Genomic DNA, 20,944 nt, shown 5'->3' with positions numbered 1-20,944 from the left:
TTTTGGCCAGAATATAAACCAATACCTCACATAATATTTTTTTTATGTGTTTTTTGCACTTTTTTTCGGGGTGCAGTTGGGCCCATTTTCTGCTTGTAAACTGTGGTGTCTGTGCACATGGGGTGCATTTGGATAGCGCTGGGCAGGCCCGCCTGATCTAATAGAAGGGTGTCACTACTAGGCCTGCCTGGATGCTGTGCATCTCCATTGTGTGAACAGCGCCACATACAAGTTTTTATGTGCAGCTATGTGCCAAGCAGCCACCCCCTCCATTAGTTTGGTAGCTGGTGAGTGGCTGCGTCATCGGTTATGCTGCACCTGTGTTTCTATTTTACCACATGGGTCCACTGCATCCTGTTAGTGCATTTGTTTGGAGGCCTAGGCAGGTAAGAACCTCTGCTGTGTTTTACTGCTGTTTCACTTCTGATTTTAGCTTACAAATAATGATGCAAAATACTGATCAAATACTGAGTGCATGAATGTAGCCTCATAGTTGTCCTGTGGACAGATTCTCCCACCTGAGCTGTGGGTCTCTGCAGCTTCTCCAGAATGAGCATGGATCTCTTGGCTGCTTCTCTAATTAGCGCTCTCCTTGCTTGGGATGTCAGTTTAAGTGGACATTCATGTCTTGGTGAGTTTGCAGTTGTGCCATACTCCATACATTTTTAGATGGTGCATGGTACAGTGCTCCTTGAGATGTTTTAGAGTTTGGGCTATTTTTTTATCACCTACTCTTGCTTTACTCTACTGCACAACATTATCCCTGACCTGTTTGGGGTGTTCCTTAGTTTCCATGATGCTGTTTTATCCCAATGTTTTCAAACAAATCACTGAGGTCTACACAGAACAACTGTAGTTATACTGAGAATAAATTGCATTATCACCTTTGTTGTACTGCCCCTCTCCCCACACTGTCTGTCCAGAGAGGTGTCAGCAATCCCACTCATTTCTGCTGTGCTCAACTTGTAATCACTCTGTAGTAAGATCAGAGCAGAGTAATATTACATCTCACTCAGGACTAGCACAAAACAGACTGCTCCTTAGGGTACCGTCACACAGTGGCACTTTTGTCGCTACGACGGTACGATTCGTGACGTTCCAGCGATATCCATACGATATCGCTGTGTCTGACACGCAGCAGCGATCAGGGATCCTGCTGAGAATCGTACGTCGTAGCAGATCGTTTGGAACATTCTTTCGTCGCTGGATCTCCCGCTGTCATCGCTAGATCGGTGTGTGTGACACCGATCTAGCGATGCGTTCGCTTGTAACCAGGGTAAACATCGGGTTACTAAGCACAGGGCCGCGCTTAGTAACCCGATGTTTACCCTGGTTACCAGCGTAAATGTAAAAAAAAAAAAACACTACATACTTACATTCCGGTGTCCGTCAGGTCCCTTGCCGTCTGCTTCCCGCACTCACTGACTGCCGGCCGTAAAGTGAAAGGAGAGCACAGCGGTGACGTCACCGCTGTGCTGTGCTTTCACTTTACGGCCGGCAGTCAGTGAGTGCGGGAAGCAGACGGCAAGGGACAGACACCGGAATGTAAGTATGTAGTGTTTTTTTTTTTTACGCTGGTAACCTGGGTAAACATCGGGTTACTAAGCGCGGTCCTGCGCTTAGTAACCCGATGTTTACCCTGGTTACCCGGGGACCTCGGCATCGTTGGTCGCTGGAGAGCTGTCTGTGTGACAGCTCTCCAGCGACCACACTACGACTTACCAACGATCACGGCCAGGTCGTATCGCTGGTCGTGATCGTTGGTAAATCGTATAGTGTGACGGTACCCTTAGTGAGCCTGCTCTCATTGCAGATCGAGGACAAGTTGCCTAAGCACAGCAGACATACCGGTACCTTAAGTAGTGTAATTAATGATTACATCTCACACACTGAGAAACCTGCTCTAAACTATGGTGAGGGCATGTTCTTCTTTCTCTAGTATGCTGCTTATGATTGATCAGCATCATACAGGAGGAAGAGGTACACCCCTCCCCCCCCCCAGTGAAAACTATTTCATAACACCCACTTGTACTTTTAAAAAAATTAACCAACTAGATGCCAAATACTTTGAAAAAGCGGTGAAATAAAGATACAATGTTTTATTCTGTTCTGCAGCTACTATTACATCCTGTGTCAAGTTCAACATGAAAGTTTGGTGAAAGATCATCTCTACAGATTTTTTTTCCTTATGTAGAAGTGCTTTTCACTAAATTAAAATATCATCAAAAAGTTAATTTATTTACGTTCTTCAATACAGTACAAAAAAAATCTCATATGCAGTGTGCAGAATTATTAGGCAAGTTGTATTTTAGAGGATTATTTTTATTATTGATCAACAACTATGTTCTGAATCAACCCAAAAGACTCATAAATATCAAAGCTTAATATCTTTGGAAGTTGGAGTGGTTTTTTTTAGATTTGGCTATCGTAGGAGGATATATGTTTGTGCAGGTAACTATTGCAGAATTATTAGGCAACTTAATAAAAACCAAATATATTCCCATCTCACTTGTTTATTTTCACCAGGTAAACCAATATAACTGCACAAAATTTAGAAATAAACATTTCTGACATGCAAAAACAAAACCCAAAACAATTAGTGACCAATATAGCCACCTTTCTTTATGATGACACTCAGCAGCCTTCCATCCATAGATTCTGTCAATGGCTTGATCTGTTTACGATCAACATTGCGTGCAGCAGCCACCACAGCCTCCCAGACACTGTTCCGAGAGGTGTACTGTTTTCCCTCCCTGTAGATTTCACATTTTATGAGGGATCACAGGTTCTTAATGGGGTTCAGATCAGGTGAACAAGGGGGCCATGTCATTATTTTTTCTTCTTTGAGACCTTTACTGGCCAGCCAGGCTGTGGAGTAGTTGGTGGCATGTGATGGAGCATTGTCCTGCATGAAAATCATGTTTTTCTTGAACGATACCGACTTCTTCCTGGGAGTTGAGCTTCACTCCATCCTCAACCCGAAAAGGTCCCACAAGTTCATCTTTGATGATACCAGCCCATACCAGTACCCCACCTCCACCTTGCTGGTGTCTGATTCGGAGTGGAGCTCTCTGCCCTTTGCTGATCCAGCCTCTTGCCCATCCATCTGGCCCATCAAGAGTCACTCTCATTTCATTAGTCCATAAAACCTTTGAAAAGTCAGTCTTAAGATATTTCTTGGCCTAGTCTTGGCATTTTATCTTATGCTTCTTGTTCAAAGGTGGTTGTTTTTCAGCCTTCCTTACCTTGGCTATGTCCCTGAGTATCGCACACCTTGTGCTTTTTGTTACTCCAGTAACATTGCAGCACTGAAATATGGCAAAACAGGTGGCAAATGGCATCTTGGCAGCTTCACGCTTGATTTTCCTCAATTCATGGGCAGTTATTTTGCGCTTTTTTTTGCTCAACACGCTTCTTGCGACCCTGTTGACTATTTGCCATAAAACGCTTGATTGTTCAGTGATCACGCTTCAAAAGTTTGGCAATTTCAAGACTGCTGCATCCCTCTGCAAGACATCTCACAATTTTGGACTTTTCAGAGCCCGTCAAATCTCTCTTCTGACCCATTTTGCCAAAGGAAAGGAAGTTTCCTAATAATCAAGCATACCTTATATAGGGTTTTGATGTCATTAGACAACACCATTCCTCATTTCAGAGATGCACATCACCTGATTTGGGGTGCATTAAAAGAGGTCTGGATACACATGATGAGAGCATTATACTGCCTCTGTACAAATCCCTAGTTAGACCGCACATGGAGTACTGTGTCCAGTTTTGGGCACCGGTGCTCAGGAAGGATATAATGGAACTAGAGAGAGTACAAAGGAGGGCAACAAAATTAATAAAGGGGATGGGAGAACTACAATACCCAGATAGATTAGCGAAATTAGGATTATTTAGTCTAGAAAAAAGACGACTGAGGGGCGATCTAATAACCATGTATAAGTATATAAGGGGACAATACAAATATCTCGCTGAGGATCTGTTTATACCAAGGAAGGTGACGGGCACAAGGGGGCATTCTTTGCATCTGGAGGAGAGAAGGTTTTTCCACCAACATAGAAGAGGATTCTTTACTGTTAGGGCAGTGAGAATCTGGAATTGCTTGCCTGAGGAGGTGGTGATGGTGAACTCAGTCGAGGGGTTCAAGAGAGGCCTGGATGTCTTCCTGGAGCAGAACAATATTGTATCATACAATTATTAGGTTCTGGAGAAGGACGTAGATCTGGGGATTTATTATGATGGAATATAGGCTGAACTGGATGGACAAATGTCTTTTTTCGGCCTTACTAACTATGTTACTATGTTACTATGTTACTATGATTTACTTAATTGGTAGTTAGCTCTCAAGCCTGAACAGCTTGGAGTTGGACAACATGTATAAAAAGTATCATGTGATCAAAATACAACTTGCCTAATAATTCTGCACACAGTGTATTATATAGTCATTACAAACAGAGTGATGTATTTCAAGTGTTTATTTCTGTTAATTTTATGATTATGGCTTATAGCCAATGAAAACCCAAAAGTCATTATCTCGGTAAATTAGAATACTTTATAACACCAGCTTGAAAAATTATTTTAAAATCCAAAATGTTGGCCTACTGAAATGTATGTTCAATAAATGCATTTAATACTTGGTTGGGGATCAATTACTGCATAAGTGTAGCGTAGCATGGAGGCGATCAGTCTGTGGCACTACTGAGGTGTTATGGAAGACCAGGTTGCTTTGATAGCAGCCTTCAGCTCATCTGCATTGTTGGGTTTGGTGTCTCTCATCTTCCTCTTGACAATACCCCATAGATTCTCTATGGGGATAAGGTCAGGCGAGTTTGATGGCCAATCAAGCACAGCGATACTCTTGTTTTTAAACCAGGTATTGATACTTTTGGCAGTGTGGACAGGTGCCAAGTCCTGCTGGAGAATGAAATTTCCATCTCCAAAAAGCTTGTCAGCAGAGGGAAGCATGAAATGCTCTAAAATTTCCTTTTAGACCGCTGCGCTGACTTTGGTCTTGATAAAACACAGGGGACCTACACCAGCAGATGACATATCTCCCCACACCATCACTGATTGTGGAAAAATCACACTAGACCTCAAGCAGCTTGGATTGTGTGCCCCTCCACTCTTCCTACAGACTCTGGGACCGTAATTTCCAAATGAAATGCAAAATATACTTTCATCTGAAAATAACATCTTTGGCCACTGAGCAACAGACCAGTTCTTTTTCTACTTGGCTAAGGTAAGATGCTTCTGGCGTTGTCTATTGGTCATGAGTGGCTTGACACAAGGAATGCGACACTTGTAGTCCATGTCTTGGATAGTCTGCGTGTTGTTGCTCTTGAAGCAATGACTCTAGCAGTAGTCCACTCTTTGTGAATCTCCCTTCCAAGTTTTGAATGGCCTTTTCTTAACAATCCTTTCAAGGCTGCTGTGATCACGGTTGCTTGTGCACCTTTTTCTACCACACTTTGTCATTCCACTCAACATTCCATTAATATGCTTGGATATAGCACTCTGTGAACAGCCAGCTTCTTCAGCAATGACCTTTTGTAGCTTACTGTCACGGATGTGTCAGAGGCTGCAGACCGATGCACTGCATCTGTCTGCAGCAGGTCTTAGCAGTTTGCTTTGCAGACTTCTACCTGGTCCTCCTAACGCTAGGACCCAGTGGACTCCTCTCCTGGCTCTAATGGTCACACCTAGACTTGGGTGTTTATAACTCCCAACCTGCTGTTGGGAGTTGCAGGTGACATTTATATTTGCATTTCCCTGTTGAGGCATGGAGCTGTAGCATTCGCTTATTGTCATCTTTGGAGTTTGGAAGACATTGGTGTTTCTCTCTGAGTCTTCTTGAGCTAAGTGTTCCCTTGTTTCATTTGTCTATCCCAGTTGTCTTTAGCGGTAGTAGGGGATTGACTAACGCTCATCTCGTCTTTCCCGGTGCAGAGCTTATTGCCAAGGTCAGGCAAAGATTAGGTATCCTGCTCCCTGCTCGGCAATAGGTGCGGAATCTATATAGGTACGATAGGGCAGACAGGGTGAAGTTAGATCTGTCTAGGGGTCTCCACTCCCCCTTTCCCTATTGTTTGGTTCCCTTTCCCTAAGCCCTTCATTTTGCACTTAGCCTTTCGTTCACATTGCGTGACACTTACCCTCTTTGCGGAGTGTGTCAATGACTGCCTTCTGGACATCTGTGGAGCCTACTGAAACAGACTAAGGAAACTTTATAAACATTTAGGAAGCCTTTGCAGGTGTTTTTTTGTTAATTCTAATTTACTGAGATAACTTTTGGGTTTTCATTGGCTGTAAGCCATAATCATCAACATTAACAGAAATAAACAACTGAAATAGATCACTCTGTTTGTAATGACTCTATATATGACATTCATTTTTTGCATGGAATAACTGAAATAAATTAACTTTTTGATGATATTCTAATTTAGTGAGAAGCACTTGTACTACATATACAGTATACCGTTTGTGTATGTAGTTCAGTGTCAGGTATAGCCAATCACAGTATGTTAATGTCCTTCTCTGTAGACCAGCTTTTTTATATTATGTTGATTATATCAAAATTAATCTTGATTACATTGTGTATTTTTTTATTACAACAATCATCATAATCACATTATAATGTGATATTATGTAACAGTGATTATTGGCTATAATTAAAGGGACTCTGTCACCTGAATTTGGAGGGAACAATCTTCAGCCATAGGGGCGGGGTTTTCGGGTGTTTGATTCACCCTTTCCTTACCCGCTGGCTGCATGCTGGCTGCAATATTGGATTGAAGTTCATTCTCTGTCCTCTGTAGTACACGCCTGCGCAAGGCAAGATTGGGTTTCATAACTAGCATCATATTTATTATGTTTTTTAAACACTTTTTATTACTTGTCAGACAAGAGGGCATGACATTGCTGATAAAAAAGGGCATGGTTTTCAAGAAAAGTAGCGTGGCCTAAAGTGTGACACACTATTACAACGCACTAAAATTGCGGGATACATTTCTGCCTCAAAGTAAACCAACTAAAAATGTTGTCAACGTAGACAATACTGTCTTTGGACGCATTTTAGGACTGTTTAGTCTAAGTTTGCATGGTCTAAATTGTTATACTCTGAAAGGGGTCCAAAAAGTACATGGACAATGTACAATGACAACATAAAAACCTTTATTTGGATTGGTGTGCAGTGGACATGTAGAAAAAAGACAGGCGCACACACTGAAGTTGTGAACATCATAAAAACAGAATATTAAAAAAAAATGTATATATGTCAAAGCTATATGTTTCCAACATATTAATTTGTCATGCATACCGTTGGGCACTTTTAGACATGAACTTTTATTTGATATGATACGTATGTGTCCATATCCCAGCTTATGACTGTATGATTACCCTTTATAATTGTGCCCATCAGCTCTTCTCTACACATATATTTATATGTTTGATACATATAACCTTGAGATATACATATGTATATATATATATATATATATATATATATATATATATACACACTGCTCAAAAAAATAAAGGGAACACTTAAATAACTGATGTTTCGGTCACTTTTGAATGTTGGTTGTGCTTTCACACTCGTGGTAGCATGAGACGAACTCTACAACTCACACAACTGGTTCAAGAAGTGCAGCTCATCCAGGATGGCACAAGGTTTGCTGTGTCCAGAGGCTGGAGACGCTCCCAGGAGAAAGGCCACTACACCAGGAGACGTGGAGGGGGCTGTAGGAGGGCAACAACCCAGCAGTAGGGCCGCTACCTCAGCCTTTGTGCAAGGAGGAACAGGAGGAGCATTGCCAGAGCCCTGCAAAATGACCTCCAGCAGGCAACAAATATGCATGTGTCTGCACAAATGGTTAGAAACCGACTCCATGAGGATGGTTCGAGTGCCCGATGTCCACAGATGGGGGTTGTGCTCACAGCCCAACACCGTGCAGGACACTTGGCATTTGCCACAGAACACAGGATTGGCAAATTTGCCACTGGCATCTTGTGCTCTTCACAGATGAAAGCAGGTTCACATGTAACAGACGTGACAGTCTGAAGATGCTATGGAGAGCAATCTGCCGCTTGCAACATCCTTCAGCATGACCGGTTTGGCAGTGGGTCAGTAATGGTGTGGGGTGGCATTTCTTTGGAGGGCCGCACAGCCCTCCATGTGCTCGCCAGAGGTAGCCTGACTGCCATTAGGTACCGAGATGAGATCCTCAGACCCCTTGTGAGACCATATTCTGGTGCAGTTGGCGCTGGGTTCCTCCTAATGCAGGACAATGCCAGACCTCATGTGGCTGGAGTGTGTCAGCAGTTCCTGCAATAAGGAGGAATTGAAGCTATGGACTGGCCCGCACGTTCCCCAGACCTGAATCAGATTGAACGCATCTGGGACATCATGTCTCGCACCACCACCAATGTCACGTTGCACCACAGACTGTCCAGGAGTTGGCAGATGCTTTAGTCCAGGTCTGGGAGGATATCCCTCAGGAGACCATCCGCCGCCTCATCAGGAGCATGCCCAGGTGTTGTAGGGAGATCGTATGGGCACGTGGAGGCCACACACACTACTGAGCATCATATCCTTGTCTTGAGGCATTTCCACTGAAGTTGGATCAGCCTGTAACTTCATTTTCCACTTTGATTTTGAGCATCATTCCAACTCCAGACCTCCGTGGGATATTAGTTGTGATTTACGTTGATCATTTTTAGGTTTTATTGTTCTCAACACATTCCACTATGTAATGAATAAAGATTTACAACTGGAATATTTCATTCAGTGATATCTAGGATCTGGGATTTTAGTGTTCCCTTTATTTTTTTGAGCAGTGTATATTAGATGTGCCATGTTTGGTTGAAGATGTTTTCCAGACTGTAGACCAGGGGGAAACCTTTTTATCTCCCAGCAGCCATTTGGATATTTATACCGTCTTTTGGGGGCCATACAAATAACGCCAACTCTGCCCACAAAGTACTTCCTGATGCTAGCACTAGGGATGGGACATAATCTTTCATTGCACGTGCCTCAGTGGTCAGTAGTGAACACTGCGTGCACTTTCACACAGAGCAAGAAAAAATGAATGGGCCGGGGACTGTCAAAATACCCAAGCACCAAGGTCCCTGGGAATCTGCTTGGGGGCCGGATAGGTGAGGACATCATGCTGAACATTGAGACTGTGGGGCACTATATTGTGTTGAGAGTTATTGTTCAAAATACAAGGCCTTAATAGCAGAAACCGTATAATTTACTGCTTTATATAAACTTTATAAAAAGCAGTAAATTATATGGATTTAATTTGTTGATACAGGCAAGCATACAAGTTATAAAAAGCCCTATTGTGATATGTATGAGCAGTGGTAACTAGTCAACAGACTTAATTGTGCTCAATATTCAGTGATGAACATCCACAATAGTTGCAATATATAATTTGGCCCCTTGGGAGAATTAATCGCCCACCCTTGCTCCAAAACCATTTATACATCCCACATAATTAATGACTTTATTATAGTTTTGTGTATCCATATATGCTTTATGAAACTGTGGAAATTAAATAAGTTTATTACTATTCTCATTAATACAGAAACCTGTTGTTGGGTACCACTTTAGAACCCATATTTTGTACTTACTAATAATTGAGATTTTGCAGCCGTGATACTTAGTAATTATTGTACCTTCTTTCCTCAGAGCATATCCTGTGGAATTGTGGCTATCGTTCTCTCGCGGTATCTAGCACACACTTCTTTGGTGAGAAAGAACATATGACGTACGGGTACTATTTGAGGCTGGGAATGAAGAATTAATGGGATTAAATGTCTTCTGTCTTTAATATTTCATTATAAATCATACAGTAATGGTGTCCTTACTGACATTGTGCTTATTTTTGCAGCGCTGGGCAGCTGTGACTCTGAGTATAATTAATGCAGTAGTCTCTGCGGCCTGTACGGTAGGCCTTACTGTGTCTGTTATAATCACTGTGGCTAATGAAGGACGTACTCTGCTGTCTACATGTACATTCTCCAACCTGCAGCTTATACAGATATCACATGAATGTCCCTTTGATCCTACACGAATCTATGTAAGTGATGGAGCACAGCTGTATTACTATATTTTGATCCCAGATTGCAATAGAGTGGGTCATCTCCTATAAAACCATGGTGCAGTGAGATATTATGGACGATCCCTTTGTTTTATCTTACAGAGCACTACATTATGTCTCTGGGTGATCTCTATAATACTGGATGCTGCAGAAATGGTGTTTAGTGCACGCTGCTACTTCATAGTACTCCAGCTGATGGATGTGCATCTGTGTCACAAAAAGAAAAAGAAAGTAAGTGATATATTAAACATCACATCCTCAAAAAAGGGAACAACTCCCAGCAACACAATCTAATAAACTGTGTCCTAGGCGATGTAAATGTTGCCACAAATGGTATCTACATTTACCGCCAATGCCAGTTTTAGGTTTGAGCAATCAACGTATTAATGATATGCAAATGATAAAAAATAGAGATAAAATTTACAAAGTATATGATTTATGGAAACAGGAATACATGGGCTACTTGCACAGTGAACAAGTCTGTATGATCATGTTCACACACCACCAAGAAACCTGAAGACACAAAAGAGAATAGTAAAACCAAAAACACTCAGTTTGAAAAAATGTTGCAGTAATCCGCAAGTGCTAGTAAAAGATGTAAAAAACAGGGTATTTGGTTGATACGTTTTTTGCAAAAAATGTATACTAAGCTGCTCTACCAATCTTCACGGTATACCCTTATCAGAGCAGTCCTAACTAATGTATGCAATCCCTATCTGATGTATTTAAAAACCTGATCATCTGTATATAACCTGTGTGAACAGGGTTCAGAGAGGAAAAATCCATGTGTGCATACAGGGTAGAACAGCTTTTGTGCAGATAGCCCAAGAGGAGTGGTGGAACTCCCCAGTCTTGTAGACACAAGAGAACAATTATGGAAACAGGAACACATGGGCTACTTGCACAGTGAACAAGTCTGTATGATCATGTTCACACACCACCAAGAAACCTGAAGACACAAAAGAGAATAGTAAAACCAAAAACACTCAGTTTGAAAAAATGTTGCAGTAATCCGCAAGTGCTAGTAAAAGATGTAAAAAACAGGGTATTTGCTTGATACGTTTTTTGCAAAAAATGTATACTAAGCTGCTCTACCAATCTTCACGGTATACCCTTATCAGAGCAGTCCTAACTAATGTATGCAATCCCTATTTGATGTATTTAAAAACCTGATCATCTGTATATAACCTGTGTGAACAGGGTTCAGAGAGGAAAAATCCATGTGTGCATACAGGGTAGAACAGCTTTTGTGCAGATAGCCCAAGAGGAGTGGTGGAACTCCCCAGTCTTGTAGACACAAGAGAACAAATATGGAAACAGGAACACATGGGCTACTTGCACAGTGAACAAGTCTGTATGATCATGTTCACACACCACCAAGAAACCTGAAGACACAAAAGAGAATAGTAAAACCAAAAACACTCAGTTTGAAAAAATGTTGCAGTAATCCGCAAGTGCTAGTAAAAGATGTAAAAAACAGGGTATTTGGTTGATACGTTTTTTGCAAAAAATGTATACTAAGCTGCTCTACCAATCTTCACGGTATACCCTTATCAGAGCAGTCCTAACTAATGTATGCAATCCCTATCTGATGTATTTAAAAACCTGATCATCTGTATATAACCTGTGTGAACAGGGTTCAGAAAGGAAAAATCCATGTGTGCATACAGGGTAGAACAGCTTTTGTGCAGATAGCCCAAGAGGAGTGGTGGAACTCTTGTGTCTACACAGGTTATATACAGATGAGGGTATACCGTGAAGATTGGTAGATTTTTTCAAACTGAGTGTTTTTGGTTTTACTATTCTCTTTTGTGTCTTAAAGTATATGATTTATGTAGGATCAAGTAAGATGACCCAGAGCAGAAATAAAGGGTCTTAGGACAAATTCACATGACTGTATTTTTGGTCCGGTGCTGCCTGTGAAAAAACGGACAGCATTCAGACCAAAGTTATTCAATTGGGCTGTTCAAATGTGCATTTTTTTTTTTCAATGACCGAGTCTGTGCAAGAAAAAAAAACATCCTAGCATGCACTAGTTTCTTCTCTATGTTGGGAGAGACTCGCCTATTCAAATCTATGGGTGTGCCAAAAAATTGCATCCCCTAAGTATCAACCAATTGTTGTGAATTCTGTGGCAGAGTTCACTCCTGTGGTCACAAGTGGTACTTCGGCTGATTCTCTCTGGGATCTTCCATTTGTGGAGGAAAGTGGTACTGCAGCTTCTGAGTTTCCTCCCTCAGGTGATCAGGTGAGCTCGTTAGCTTCTTCTCTACTTAACTCCACCTGATGCTTTGATCTATGCTTCCTGTCAATGTTTCAGTGTGGGACTTGTTTTTTCCCTGGATCATTCCTGTGGCCTGCTGCTCTGCAAAGCTAAGTTTTGCTTATGTTATTTTGTTGCTATTTTTCTGTCCAGCTTGCTTTATTGGTTTTTCTCGCCTGCTGGAAGCTCTGAGACGCAGAGGGACCACCTCCGTACCGTTAGTCGGTGCGGAGGGTCTTTTTGTCCCCTCTGCGTGGTTTTTTATAGGTTTTTGTGCTGACCGCAAAGTTATCTTCCCTATCCTCGTTCTGTTCAGCTAGTCGGGCCTCACTTTGCTAAATCTGTTTCATCTCTATGTTTGTGTTTTCATCTTACTCACAGTCATTATATGTGGGGGGCTGCCTTTTCCTTTGGGGAATTTCTCTGAGGCAAGGTAGGCTTATTTTTCTATCTTCAGGATTAGCTAGTTTCTCAGGCTGTGACGAGGCGCCTAGGTTCTGGTCAGGAGCGCTCCACGGCTACCTTTAGTGTGGTTTGATAGGCTTAGGGATTGCGGTCTAGGGCTAGGGTTAAGTCCTATCACTATATAGGTACTGATTAGATGCACATGGATAGCTATGACTAGAACCAGGCCCTGTGTTCACTGCTTAGTCAGTTTGGGGAAGCTGAGCAGGGTGGGTTGTGCTGGAGCTTAAGAGAGACAAACCAGAATCTGTCTAAAGAGCCCCCTTCACATGTCTTGATAAGTGATGAGCGAGTATACTCGTTGTTTGGGTTTTCCCGAGCACACTCGGGCGGTCTCCGAGTATGAGTGCTCAGAGATTTCTTTTTTGTCGATGCAGCTGCATTATTTACAGCTGCTTGCCAGGCTGATAACATGTGGGGGTTGCCTTGTTGCTATGGAATCCCCACATGTATTCAAGCTGTCTAGCAGCTGCAAATCATGCAGCTGCGTCAACAAAAATGAAATCTCCGAGCGCTCACAAATACTCGGAGACCACCTGAGCGTGCTTGGAAAACCAGAGCAACGAGTATACTCACTCATCACTAGTCTTGATAGTACCAGTACTGGTGCTATCCATGTTTGTGTGTAACATATGTGTTGCATCCAAGGAAAAGCAATACAGTTAGCGCTGTTCTCAGGCACCAGGTGATTAATGCAGCTCTCATGATTGTCGCCTGGTCTCCCTGCAATCAACACAGCCAGGTGACGCTGATGGGAGCTGGATTCAGCACCTGCTGAATGTGTATATTGTGTATTAATTAAATACATTTAAAAAAAAACAGCGTGGGGTACCCTCTCATTTTCTTAACCAGCTGAGTGAAAGCCAACAGCTGGTAGCTGATAATATTCTGGGAAGGGGTCAATAGCCGTAAAGGTTCCCAGCATATTAATAACATCTCATACCTGTTTGCTTAGGCTTTACTGATTATTATAGAGTGGACCCCCTAAAAAATGACGTGGGGTCCCCCTATAATTACTAATCAACATATGCTAAACAGCGCTGGGCAGTCCTGGGTTCAAATCCCACCAAGAACAACATCTGCAAGGAGTTTGTATGTTCTCCCCGTGTTTGCGTGGGTTTCTTCCGGGCACTTCGGTTTCCTCCCACATTCCGAAGACATACTGATAGGAAATTTAGATTGTGAGCCCCATCGGGGACAGCGATGTTAATGTGTGCAAACTGTAAAACGCTGCAGAATATGTTAGCGCTTTATAAAAATAAAGATTATTATTAATAGGCTTGGACGGGGCCATGAATATTGGTGCTCAGACTAAGAACATCAGCCCTTTGGCGCCGCAGAAATGGCATTCATTAGATGTCATTAGGTTAATGCTGGTCACAGGTTGTAAATTTTAATAAGTGCTGAAATATAAACGGATCCTTTATGGATTGCATACAGTTGACAATTTAAATTCTAAAAGACGATTTTTTTATACAAGCGTGTGAACTTAGCCTCACATGTCTAGGCTTGTTATCAGTAAGGTTATTACTTGTTGTCTGAGGACTGTTCTGCCATGCTGAATGCATTTGGGCAAGTGAATCATTAGATCGATGGTTGGCAGCTCCAATTGCCGACCAATGAGGTCTTAGATGTGCTCAATGAGAGACACCAGCAGCATGTGGCCTTATGTTGTAGTGATGAGAAACGGCTCAAGGGACACTTAAGAATTGACCATACCACTGGTATCATGACCCAATCAGTGTAATGGCAAGCAATTAGTGTACCTATAATGAAGACTAGAGGGGTCTGTCTACCGTACATTATGCCACCCTATATTATAATCCTGGGAGGACAGGTATGACCTTCCATCATGAAAGCATCTTTATGGTCTTGTCAGATGCAAAGAATGGAGCAATGTGTCCTATTATCCTCATGTCACTGCTCGAAAAGGCCGTTATGGTGCAGAATAAGATGGCAATGGAGACTGGACTAGAGGTGTATCTTCTTTAGCGATGAGTCACACTTTTGTTTTGGTAGCCATAACAGTTGGAGCTTGATCTGGAGACCATGAGGACAACTCCATGAAGAGGTCTTCATGAGGGAATGTGAAAGTCTCCCAAGAGCCATTTTTCAAGACAGAACTAAACCATTCTTCGCGCTGTTAGCAACTTGTGTGATCTAAACATGCTAACATGGCATTCAAGGATTCTGGATTTGTCTTCAATCAAGCACATCTGAAAAGTCATTGGTCGGCAATTGCAAAGGGAGCTGTTAGCAGTGGATTTTGATGATTTGTGTGTCTGAGTGCATTCAGCGTGGCAGAACATTCCTCAAACAACCATTAATAACTTCATTGATAGTTTGCCAAGACGTGTGAGTGCATGTATTTCCACACGTGGAGCTCATACTCGATACTGAATAAATCGAGATATTTTGAAAATTTTGCATCTAATATTTCATGATTTCCTTGTCATTAACATGTCTATCAATCCTATGCTTGAAATAGTTTCCTGATTTTTTTCTTCCTGGTGTTGCAATGTCAATGGCGAGTAGTGTATATATTTATATTAAATAAAAAATACATACCGTATTTTTTGGACTATAAGACGAACCAGACCGTAAGACGCACCTTGGTTTTAGAGGTTGAAAATAGGAAAAAAAATGTTTTGAAGCAAATAATGGGGTAAAATATTTAATAATATAAATAACATATTTCACTAATGCAAATGTAAATAGAACTCAGCAGCAACATTAACAACCATTAGTGGTTTAAATACAGAAACTCCTCAGTCATCAGGGAACTCCAAGAACTCTTCATCACTACTGTCCATATTTATGAAGCTCGGTTCCTCAGAATCACTAGTATCACTGTCTTCACTCTCTTCAGAGAGGATGTCATCTTCAGAGCCATCTAAGGCATTGCTGATGCCGCATTTTTTTTTTAAGGACTTCACAATGGTTTCATCCTTAATGGACTGCCATGAGGAATTTACCCATTCACAAACTTGGGTGATTGTGAGCCTCTTAATTCGTCCAGTTGGTGTCAGATCCTGGTTTCCAGCAGCCATCCATTCCACTCTTCTCTCATGAAAACTTTAAATGGCTTGTTGATTGAAACGTCCAAAGGTTGCAACTGACTGGTAAGCCCCCAAGAATTACGGCAAGATTGGTTTTCTATTCTTAAAATCTCCTTTTTGTGGCTTCAGTGATACAGTTGTGGCCAAAAGTATTGACACCCCTGCAATTCTGTCAGATAATATTCAGTTTCTTCCTGAAAATGATTGCAATCACAAATTCTTTGGTATTATCTTCATTTAATTTGTCTTAAATGAAAAAACACAGAATGAAGCAAAAAGCAAAGCATTGATCATTTCACACAAAACTCCAAAAATGGGCCAGACAAAAGTATTGGCACCCTCAGCCTAATACTTGGTTGCACAACCTTTAGCCAAAATAACTGCGACCAAACGCTTCCGGTAACCATCAATGAGTTTCTTACAATGCTCTGCTGGAATTTTAGACCATTCTTCTTTGGCAAACTGCTCCAGGTCCCTGATATTTGAAGGCTGCTTTCTCCAAACTGCCATTTTTAGATCTCTCCACAGGTGTTCTATGGGATTCAGGTCTGGACTCATTGCTGGCCACCTTAGAAGTCTCCAGTGCTTTCTCTCAAACCATTTTCTAGTGCTTTTTGAAGTGTGTTTTGGGTCATTGTCCTGCTGGAAGACCCATGACCTCTGAGGGAGACCCACCTTTCTCACACTGGGCCTTACATTATGCTGCAAAATTTGTTGGTAGTCTTCAGACTTCATAATGCCATGCACACGGTCAAGCAGTCCAGTGCCAGAGGCAGCAAAGAAATCCCAAAACATCAGGGAACCTCCGCCATGTTTGACTGTAGGGACAGTGTTCTTTTCTTTGAATGCCTCTTTTTTTCTCCTGTAAACTCTATGTTGATGCCTTTGCCCAAAAAGCTCTACTTTTGTCTCATCTGACCAGAGAACATTCTTCCAGGCTTTTTCAGGTAAGTTTTGGCAAACTCCAGCCTGGCTTTTTATGTCTCGGGTAAGCAGTGGGGTCTTCCTGGGTCTCCTACTATACAGTCCCTTTTCATTCAGACGCCAACGGATAGTACGGGTTGACACTGTTGTACCCTTGGACTGCAGGGCAGCTTGAACTTGTTTGGATGTTAGTCGAGGTTCTTTATCCAACATCCGCACAATCTTGCGTTGAAATCTCATCAATTTTTCTTTTCCATGCACATCTAGGGAGGTTAGCCACAGTGCCATGGGCTTTAAACTTCTTGATGACACTGCGCACGGTAGACACAGGAACTAGGTCTTTGGAGATGGACTTGTAGCCTTGAGATTGCTCATGCTTCCTCACAATTTGGTTTCTCAAGTCCTCAGACAGTTCTTTGGTCTTCTTTCTTTTCTCCATGCTCAATGTGGTACACACAAGGACACAGGACAGAGGTTGAGTCAACTTTAATCCATGTCAACTGGCTACAAGTGTGATTTAGTTATTGCCAACACCTGTTAGGTGCCACAGGTAAGTTACAGGTGCTGTTAATTACACAAATTAGTGAAGCATCACATGATTTTTCGAACAGTGCCAATACTTTTGTCCACCCCTTTTTTATGTTTGGGGTGGAATTATATCCAATTTGGCTTTAGGACAATTCTTTTTGTGTTTTTTCATTTAAGACAAATTAAAAGAAGATAATAACAAAGAATTTGTGTTTGCAATCATTTTCAGGAAGAAACTGAGTTATATCTGACAGAATTGCAGGGGTGTCAATACTTTTGGCCACAACTTTATATGTCCTAAACTGGTCCAGCACTAATAGAGCAGTTTTTTCAGACGTCCTCCAGGACGTTTGGACCAAACTTTTTCTATCCATATCTTAATGCAATTTTCATCCATCCATCCCTTTTCATGAATATGAACAATGACTCCTCTTGGGATTGCCTCTTTCGGCATGGTTTTTCTCTTGAAAATCAGCAGTGGAGATAATTTGGTGCCATCTGCACAGCAGGACAACACAACTGTATAATGGGTTTTCTCAGGCCCTGAGGTCTTCACAGCTATAGTTTTGGCACCTTTCACATCAACAGTTTTGTTTGATGGAACATTGAAGGTCAACGGGACTTCATCCATGTTCCCGATCTGAGTCATTTCGTATCCATTTTTCTTTCTTGCTTCCAGTACAAATTTGTGAAAATACCCAATCTTGGTTTCGTATTCTTTAGGCATTTTTTGTGCAATCCTAGTTTTTGTGCGCATAGCAAGGCTACATCTCTTCAGAAATCTATAGCACCATGATGGTGATCCTGTGAAGTCCTGAATGCCTTTTTCTGCAGCAAGATGTTTAGCTTCATAAATGATCATTTTTGTAGATACAGAATATCCATTGTTCCTGTGACGTATGATCCACTCCTTCACATCCACTTTTAAATCTGGCCACTTTGCAGCATGCCCACAAAAACATTTTTTCTTTGTCCATTTTTTGCAGCTGATCCTCCTGTTGCCTCCATTCCCGTATAATTTTTTCAGTTGGAGGTGGCCCGAAGTGTCTCAGCTGTCCTGTTCCCATGTACGACATTTGACGTACCTACTGTATACGTCAACGTAGGGGTTCCCGACCAATGTCACATACGTACATCATGGCAATCGTGCATGGCACAGGAGCTGTTTAACCCACTAAATTCGCTCCTCATCCAGCCGCCTCCAAGACTTCTCTCGAATATCCCCCATCCTCTGGAATTGTTTGCCCCAACACGCCCGACTAAACCACATTCGGATCCTTCAGATGGAACCTGAAAACCCACATCTTCAGGAAAGCCTACAGCCTGAACTGACCCCGCTGCCTCCTGATCACTACCGGAGATACTGCCTCACCAACACGGGAGCTCCTGCAACCCTCAACCTATTGTCTCCTTCCCCACCATCCTGTAGAATGTAAGCCCGCAAGGGCAGGGTCCTCGCCCCTCTGTATCAGTCTGTCATTGTTAGTTTGCTTACTGTAAGTGATATCTGTAATTTGTATGTAACCCCTTCTCATGTACAGCACCATGGATTCAATGGTGCTATATAAATAATAAATGCTGCAATCAATATCGATCACAATATTTAGGAGGATGGAAGAGTGAGGGGGCTCCTCCCATTCGATCAGCACCCATGCGATGTAACCACAAGGGCCCAATGGTCTTGGCAAGCCTATGTCTTCATGATGACTTTCGGGTCTGCCATACACAGTGGCCTGTTTAGACAATGCCGGCAGCATGGTGTGAGGGGTTGACTCACTCAGCTGCTTGCAGAGGTAAACACAGGAACGCTTCTTGTGGTAAATCACCTGCTGGTTTATTATGGAACAGCATAAACCATAGCAGGATTCAGAAAAGTAAACATGACCTTTCTGCCGTAGCAGCAAAACAAAAGATAACGTATAGCAAAGTCCTGATTACTGAGGGGTTCACCAGCTCAGACCACAATGTGTCTTCAGCTCCACCTGTACCCACATCTGGAGTCTCTCCTCTCCAAACCACAACACAGAGAAAAAAACAAAAAAAAAACAAAAAAAAAAACAGTGTCTGTACATTTTACATCCAAGCCACACCCTTGAGGTGGAGATATGGTGAGTAGACGTCCCTCCCATCTCTGACCTACAAACCCATCCGTTATCATGGCTGATTATCTCCTTCAGCACATGGCTCTAAGGCTCCTCACCCCCAAAAGAAATCGAGGGAATTCTGCGCTCAAATGCCCCCTCACTTCGAAGCCCCAGTGTGTCCACATGTTTAGCATTTCTGTAGAAATGAGAACCCGCTCAATTTACAGGGTACAGGTGTCCAAAAGCACGAACTGGGTATAATGTATGGACACTACAATGTACTGGGCATTACAACCAAGCTCAATTTGTGTTTTTTTTCTGGGCACTACAATGGTAGATTTCACTCAGCAATATCCACAACTGTTTTTGGAAAACACCGATAGGAGTCAAAATAGTCACTACACCTGTAGATAAATTCCCAGAGGGGTATAAGTTCCAAAATGGAGTCACTTGGGTGGGGATTCTGCTCTTCTGACACTGATGGGGTTCTGTATATGGAGTCAGCAAACTATTCTACGGCAATTTGTTTTCGAAGACTCAAATAGTGCTCCTTCTCTCCCGAGTCTTGACGTGTGGCTAAGCAATACAGTACAGATAAGTATGGGGTATTTCCTCGTTCAACAGAAATTGTGTGGCAAATTTTGGTGCACTTTTTACCAATTTCCTTGTGTAAAAATATAAAATCTGGCGCTAAAACATGCAACGCCTGTGGATCGTGGACCCAGTGCATTATGGCCAGGCTTACCCTGGAGGGGTGTAACTAAGTAGCTACCTGCTATTCACTGGAGCCTCTGATGGTGAGGTCAGATTTGTGTCCGGAACAGTAGCAGCTGACTTCAAGGGTCAGAGATGCTGGTTCGGATTGTGTGTCCCAGACAGGACAGGACGGCCACTGGTACAAGTCAGACTGTGCGGCTTCGGAATAGCAGACAGGACGGCCTCTGGTAAGGGTTCAGACTGTGCAGCTTCAGGATAGAAGTCAAGGCGGCCACAGGTACTGGTACAGACTGTGTGGCTTCTGCTTAGCAGACAGGTCAGGAATGCAAGAGGGATATAGATTAGACAAAGTAGGGTTAGGATTAGATAAAGGGACCTAACAGCAGGCAGAGGTGCCTTAAATAGTAAGTGTCTCCCAGCTATTGGCTGGGGACACTTTAGGAGAGTGCAAACTGTCTCTTTAAGAATCAGGGAGCAAGCACGTGCGTGCACTACCAGACATGCGCAGACCATAGGGAGTTGGAGCAAAGGCAAGAGATGCAGACTTGCAGCCATAGCATTAAGTCTGCTTCCCTCCAGGGCGAAGGGAGCAGAGGCACGCAAGGATGCCGACGCTACAAAACTATTTTTTGTGGTAAAAAATTTATTGAATAAAATTCGATGACACACATGTGGTGTCAGTATGATCACTGCTCTTTTGGGGTCACTTATGGGGGGGTTCTGCTGTTCTAGCACCTCAGGGGCTCTCCCAGTGGGTCAAGGCACCCACAAACAATAGCAACAAAATCTGCACTATAA

The 20,944-nt window shown here is 42.5% G+C and overlaps 1 protein-coding gene across 1 annotated transcript in view; it reads left to right on the top strand.

The window, feature by feature from the left end:
- TMEM54 (transmembrane protein 54) overlaps window positions 1-20,944 on the top strand; it is a 64,989-nt gene that overhangs the window by 42,675 nt on the left and 1,370 nt on the right. The window contains exons 3-5 of the mRNA XM_069757070.1: window positions 9,695-9,754; window positions 9,897-10,085; window positions 10,209-10,337. Coding sequence (XP_069613171.1) covers window positions 9,695-9,754; window positions 9,897-10,085; window positions 10,209-10,337 — 378 coding nt within the window. The remainder of the gene's footprint in view (window positions 1-9,694; window positions 9,755-9,896; window positions 10,086-10,208; window positions 10,338-20,944) is intronic.

Source organism: Ranitomeya imitator, chromosome 3, assembly GCF_032444005.1.
Source record: "Ranitomeya imitator isolate aRanImi1 chromosome 3, aRanImi1.pri, whole genome shotgun sequence".
NCBI classification, from domain to species: Eukaryota; Metazoa; Chordata; class Amphibia; order Anura; family Dendrobatidae; genus Ranitomeya; species Ranitomeya imitator.
This window is presented reverse-complemented; position numbering and strand designations above follow the sequence as displayed.